The sequence below is a fragment of the Cynoglossus semilaevis genome, chromosome W (assembly GCF_000523025.1).
Source record: "Cynoglossus semilaevis isolate Cse_v1.0 chromosome W, Cse_v1.0, whole genome shotgun sequence".
In the NCBI taxonomy this organism is placed as follows: domain Eukaryota; kingdom Metazoa; phylum Chordata; class Actinopteri; order Pleuronectiformes; family Cynoglossidae; genus Cynoglossus; species Cynoglossus semilaevis.
The window spans coordinates 8,307,135-8,314,217 of NC_024327.1; the positions used below are offsets into that span (position 1 = coordinate 8,307,135).

The 7,083-nt window shown below is 47.0% G+C and overlaps 1 protein-coding gene across 1 annotated transcript; it reads left to right on the forward strand.

Moving 5' to 3' along the window:
• The first annotated feature begins 2,817 nt into the window (after nucleotides 1-2,817).
• On the forward strand, nucleotides 2,818-5,412 carry LOC112486371 (uncharacterized). The gene has a single exon (XM_025052783.1). The coding sequence runs from the start codon at nucleotides 3,304-3,306 to the stop codon at nucleotides 4,795-4,797; it is 1,494 nt and encodes a 497-aa protein (XP_024908551.1). The 5' UTR covers nucleotides 2,818-3,303; the 3' UTR covers nucleotides 4,798-5,412.
• The last annotated feature ends 1,671 nt before the right edge of the window (nucleotides 5,413-7,083 follow it).

Genomic DNA, 7,083 nt, shown 5'->3' on the forward strand with positions numbered 1-7,083 from the left:
CCCGCCACTGTGGATTAGTGGTTAAGGAAGCTTGGGTCGGGAAGGTTGCAGGTTCGAATCCACCAGCTGCCAAATTACCACTGAGATGCTCTGAGCATGGCACCGTCCCCACACACTGCTCCCCGGGCGCTCAAAAAGCTGCCCACTGTTCACTTTGGTGATGGGTTAAATGCAGAGGTCACATTTGGTTGCATTAGTGAGATTACCAACGATGGGTAATCTGACACTGTAGGTGCAATGGGTCGAGTGCAGTCTCAAATTAATAACAAAAATCGGTCTTATTAAAATTACCTTTAATTGTTATGTTATACTAATAATATAGTAATAACGTATTACTTACGGTATTACAAATATACTACAACCACTAGCATTTACAAACAATTACAATATCTGGAGTTTTTTTGGCGTTCTTGGCAAATTGGGTGGCTCCAATGAATAAAGTAACAACACAGACAACACACAGTTTACAAAAATAATCAAATTTATTAACACAACCCTATTACGTAATGATAGTAGTTGAGACATAAACTAAACAAGACACAATAGTGTGTGTGTGCTTGTGTGCGTGTACACGAGTGGCCGTGTAAAAGAGAGAAAGAGAGAGAGAAGGGAGCGATATTGCCTCTTAGCTGCCAAGCAAGCGACTGAGCCCCTGAGGCGTGTTCACGTACGCGACTGCGCAGTGCAAGAAGAGCTGCGCGGTAGAAAGGGGGGCAACAGGAATCACGCGAAGCGGGTATGCGCTCACAGAGGTGTGGAAGGGTGTGTGTGTACGTGCACCAAGATGCGCTCAGGTACAATAAAACAGTGCTTGTGATGTTATCAAAGTATATGGGGGAAGGGAGGCGTACCACGTGGTCTACTCAAGACAAAGGACTTTGTCGGAGTTTTCCTGATCCAAGTACTTCATAACGTTACAAGTTAACACTGCAATATTGGTGGTGTTCAAGAGTTTGTTACACAGAGTGAGACGGTTAGAAGAGAGGAGATGCATGCAATAGCCTAGCTACAGAAAAAGCAATAGAAGTTTCAATGTGCACAATTAAACTGTCCCTAAGTTTAAATAGCACTCAACAATACTAAAAATAAAACTGTGCCCAAATTCTAGCCTTACTTTAGTATGGAGCCCCTAAAGGGACATGGGGGGGAAAAATGAAAAGTTTCTCGTGCACACGAGAAACCGTAGGTGCTTCCTGTGCGTATGCCTCTATACTGAGCTAATTAAGATTATTAAAAGAATGGCTACAGAAATGGACTTATTCTCTTTCCTGAAAATGCGAACTATACCTGATAGTGTCATTAACCAACTGAAAGATGATAAGGTAAAAATAAATGTTTAGTGACGAAAATAAATCTGTCTTGAGCCGCAAAAAATAAAAGCCTTATATAAGCCTTATATGAAGGTAACACAGCTGTAAGTGTACATCTGTATACTTACAGCTGTGTTATACACTGTGTATAAAAAAAACTGTAGTGTGTTGCATTTATGAAATCAATGAACTGCTGCAGAGAACACAGAATTGTATTTCTGCATGTAACAAAAACATTTTGAAAAAAAGACACATGGTTGATGCTTACTTTTACAAAATATTTGAGAAAAAATGGAAAATAATAGCCAATAAAAATATTTTTTCCTGGTTAATGTGATTTTTGCTCCTGAACCTCAGCGCACAGTGTCTGCGCATCAGGGCTGTAAGACGTCACCTTCATCTTCACTGTAAACTGACCTCTGTGAGGCGTGAGTAATGATTGTTTTTAATATAGTTCATGTGTCATGATTTAAACCGGTAATGACCCAAATGCAGGCTCAGACGACGTTAAGTGAGAAACAAGGATTTATTTTGCTGTGGGAGACAAAGGGGAAGGAGAGAGTCCGATAATGAGATGGAGGAGGTCGAGCAGAATCCAGACTTGGGCTCACTCATTACTCAGTTAGCTGAAAAGCTAGGTGAATCCATTACAGCTAAGCTGCAATCTGACAGGAACACACTAAACACTAGTACTCCTGTACAGCCCTCAGAGATGACATTGCCTAACGTCAAGGTGGTCATGCAGTCAGATGCAAAGGAGCCTCCCATATTCAGGGGTGATAGCTCAGACAAATTCACAGTTCATGAGTGGGAAAATCTTATGACTTTTTGATTGAAGGAACTTTTTCTTTTCTATGTTTTAGCCATCATTTACCTACCAGCGGTCAAGAAGTTCAATAAATCACGCTGGTGGTGTAGGTGCCGGATAAATCCGCACTGCCAGATATGTGGTGGGTGTCGCACATCGGCAGATGTAACGCATAACTTCAGTGAACTGACATATTCAAGCATGCCTCTAGCAGATTTTTACAATACACTGCCCATGCCAGAGAACAAACTAAAATAAAATATACATTTTAATGAAATACTCAGAGCCATAACAGAAGGATGAAAGAGCCACATGCGGCTCTGGAGCCGCGGGTTGCCGACCCCTGACCCAGGCCATGAGGTCAGTATGATGTTCATCAAACACTGCCCAGACCAGCCTCTTGCAAGTGTTTTCAAGTTCAAGTCTGCAGAGAAATGGTCGGCATGTGAGACCCAAGAGATGCTTGATGAGCACATGTAGGGAAGGAAAACACGAGCTGCAGCTGTTGGGCCACTTAAGCCGAGCACAGTAGAGCACAAAGTCCATTCCCAGTGTCATGCGCCTATAGCTGATAATATACCAGTTCCAAACACCACTGTACCGTCGATGCCATCTCCGGTACCCATGACTACTGCAAGTGTTGACAATGCCTGTATGAGGAGTTTGGTGAACATCTTCTTTTTCTTTCGGCTTTGTCTGCATGAGGAGTTTGGTGAACTTGTTAGACAAACTGGTCACACAGCAAACACAAGTGCCAGCTAACCTCAGGGCTCAAGCCACAGTGCCTCGCTCTTTTCAAAAGGTGTGCAGGGTTTGTGGGACTTCTGATCATTCCACATTGTCTCACTGCAGGCAAGAGAACAGGTGTTTAAAGTGCTTATCACCTGGTCACTGGAAGAGGGACTGCCCTGATCAGACCAACCAGCGCCGCTCTCAGCCTGCCAACAGCGCTGGTGGACAGAACCAACAGTTAAACTAGAAAACCCACGCCTGGAGAGGGGCGGTGTGGGTATTGTGGATGAATCCCTCTCTGATGCACACGACCCAGCTCATTTATACGAGGACTGCTGTGCCAAAGCACCTAAGGGGACTCGAATAGTCATTCAAGCCACGCAGAAGATCGAAGCTTTCAGTGAGTTGTTTTATGCTCCTGTCCTTGTCAATCACAGTGTGCAGCTTAAAGGCATGTTGGACTCTGGTTCTATGGCATGTAGCATCAGTGAACATGCAGTAGAGAGACTCAGCTCTGCTGGTGTTTTGCCTGAGAAGCAGCACCCTGAAGAAAATATCGTTTTGATTTGCTGTGGTGGTCTGCAGACTCGACCTGAGGGTTTTTATGACTTGGAGATGCAGCTTTACGGTGTTCGCTGTGTCGTACCTACCTTAGTTGTGCCTGGTCAGCATGACGATCTCATCTTGGGCTCAAATATCATCAAACATGTGATTCGTGTCCTGAAGGGTGATGATGACTACTGGAACATGGCATCCAGACCTGAGCATCAGTCTGACCCCGAAATTGAGCATTTCCTGTCGATGTTCACTAATGTTGAGCGCTGGAGAGGAAGTGAGGTTCCTGACAAAATAGGCACTGTCAAGCTCACCCAAGCAGTGACACTCCTACCCAGGCATGAACACTTAGTCTGGGGTAGACTTCCTGCTAATGTGCCGATGTCACCTGGAAGCACAGTTGTCGTGGAGCCAACCAACTCCAAAGCCATGCCACGAGGTGTTCTAGTGGGTCGTCTTGTCACACCTCTCTGGGGTGATAGATGGGTGCCAATGACAGTTGTAAACCCATCCGACAAAGCTGTCACACTGAAGAGAAATTGCAAATTGGCTGATGTGTTTCCATGCTTGGCAATCGAGGATCTAGATGCTTTTCAGGGTCTAGATAAGGCTTCAGAGAAACAACCAGACGCAGACAACACACAACCTGACATTGAGATACAGCAATCTCATACAGAGAAACAAGTACCTGACACACTGAAACAGAAACCCGACTCCTCGCCCAGTGCCTTTCTTGCCGATCAGTTGACTAAAAGCCTGTCAGAGTTAGGCCTAAGTGACATTGACATTGACTCATGTCAGGTCAGTGAAGACTGTAAGTCTCGGCTCACACAGCTGCTAACTGAATATCAAGACATCTTCTCCAAGCACTCATTGGACTGTGGTGAGGTCAAGGGATACACACACCGCATTCATCTCACCGATGATCGCCCTTTTCGCTTGCCATACAGGAGAGTCCCTCCAGCCCACTATCAGAAGTTGAGGCAAGTTCTCACTGATATGGAGGAAAAAGGGATTATCAGGAAGTCCTCAAGCGAGTATGCTTCACCACTGGTGATGGTGTGGAAGAAAGATGGTGGGTTGCGGATTTGCACCGATTTCAGGTGGCTGAATGCCCGAACCTTAAAGGATGCTCATCCTTTACCGCACCAATCTGACTGTCTGGCTGCTCTTGGTGGCAATTGCCTCTTTAGCACGATGGACCTCACTTCTGGCTTCTTCAACATCCCGATGCACGAAGACGACAAGAAGTACACGGCTTTCACGACTCCCCTTGGACTGCATGAATATAATCGCATGCCACAGGGACTGTGTAACAGCCCAGCGTCCTTCATGAGGATGATGATTGGGGTCTTTGGGGACATGAACTTCACCAAACTCCTGTTATCTTGACGATCTTCTTGTCTTAGCACCTGATGAGGCCTTGTCCAGACTCCGCACAGTGTTTCAGAGGTTGCGAGAGAACAACTTGAAACTGGCCCCTAAGAAGTGCCATCTGCTTCAGAAACAAGTCGGTTTCCTTGGCCATGTCATTAATGGTGAGGGTGTGGCCGTCGATCCTGCCAAGGTGGAGGTCATCACTAAGATGACAGTACGAGACCTCATGGAAGACGATAAGTGCACGCCTTCTCTCCGGAGAATCAAATCATTTCTCGGCATGGTATTTTACTACCAGCATTTCATCCCAAACTGTTCCTCCATTGCGAAGCCCTTGTTCGCACTTACGGCTGGACAGAAGAGACGGGGACGGTCAGCTAAGGATAGGAAGCCTCTAGGTGTCTATCGTAAGCTTACAACTGCAGACTGGTCAGCGGAATGTAGCAATGCTTTTGACCAGTTGAAGTCCATGCTGTTGGAATGTGTTGTGCTGGCCCATCCGAACTTTGACGAGCCATTTATCCTATCAGTTGATCAGTTGGATGGATTTGGAGCGGTGCTCTCCCAAGTACCACAAGGAGAGTCCAAGGCCAGACCTGTTGCTTTTGCAAGCACGACCCTCAGAGCGGAGCAACGTGAATAACCATCTACCAGAGACCTCATGGAAGACGATAAGTGCACGCCTTCTCTCCGGAGAATCAAATCATTTCTCGGCATGGTATTTTACTACCAGCATTTCATCCCAAACTGTTCCTCCATTGCGAAGCCCTTGTTCGCACTTACGGCTGGACAGAAGAGACGGGGACGGTCAGCTAAGGATAGGAAGCCTCTAGGTGTCTATCGTAAGCTTACAACTGCAGACTGGTCAGCGGAATGTAGCAATGCTTTTGACCAGTTGAAGACCATGCTGTTGGAATGTGTTGTGCTGGCCCATCCGAACTTTGACGAGCCATTTATCCTATCAGTTGACGCGTCATTGGATGGACTTGGAGCGGTGCTCTCCCAAGTGCCACAAGGAGAGTCCAAGGCCAGACCTGTTGCTTTTGCAAGCAAGACCCTCAGTGCGTCGCAACGGAAATACCCAGCTCACAGACTGGAGTCCCATGGTGGTGTGTGATTCAGCTGAGATCCGAGCTATCTGTCAGGCACACTGTGACTGGATTGATGCAGCGGAGTCCAGAGCACTCTGTCTGGCCCAACATGTCCAACAGCTGTCGAGTGGTCAGGATGTTTCACCCATGTTCTCTGCCCAGGAGCTGCAGCTGAGTCAAAAGCAAGACCCCTGCATCTCTAAGGTGTTGCCCTTTGTTGCAGCCAGGAGGCGACCATCTAGGCGTGAAAGGCATGGCGCTGACTTAAAAGTCCTCAGGTTGTTCAAGCAATGGGACAAGCTGGAAGTCCATGACAGAGTGTTGTATCGGGTGACGAGAGATCCCGTGTCCAAGCAGAGAAGATCTCAATATGTGTTGCCTCTGAGTCTAAAGGAAAAGGCATTGTCAGGCATTCACGATCTGGCAGGTCATCAGGGTCAGGACCGTACTCTCTCATTGGCAAGGCAGCGATTTTACTGGCCTGATATGGAGAGGGATGTGAGAGCACATGTCAAATGCTGTCAGAGATGTGTGTTTGGAAAGTCACCAGAACCCGCTGCTCGTGCACCCTTGGAAAGCATCAAGAGCTCCGCTCCTATGGAGTTAGTGTGCATGGATTTTTGGTCGGCGGAGGACAGCAAGCAACGGTCTGTGGATGTCCTAGTGGTCACCGACCATTTCACCAAACTTGCTCATGCATTCCCTTGTGCCAATCAGACGGCAAAGCAGGTCGCCAAGAAGCTCTGGGACAATGTGTTCTGTGTTTACGGTTTCCCTGAGAGAATACATTCCGATCAGGGCACCAATTTCGAGAGCAAGTTGATTGCAGAGCTCCTTCATCTGGCCGGTGTTGCAAAATCTCACACAACAGCCTACCACCCAATGGGCAATGGGGGGACAGAGCGATTCAATCGCACTTTGGGCAGCATGCTCCGTACTCTTCCCCTTAAGGAAAAACATCAGTGGCCACAACAAATTCAGACTCTCACGTTTGCCTATAATGCCACCGTTCATGAGACTACGGGTTATGCGCCCTTCTTCTTGATGTTTGGGCGTGTACCCAGATTGCCAGTGGATATTCTGTTTAAGCAGGCGTTGAACGATCCAGGAGTTGTTGACTATGACTCATATGCCAAGTCCCTGCTCTCCTGCCTCAAAGGTGCTATGGAAATCGCCCAGAAACATTCTTCCACTGAGCAGCAACACCAGG

Excerpts from the sequence above, each read along its gene's own strand:
- LOC112486371 (XM_025052783.1), top strand. The coding sequence starts at position 3,304 with ATGTTGGACTCTGGTTCTATGGCATGTAGCATCAGTGAACATGCAGTA.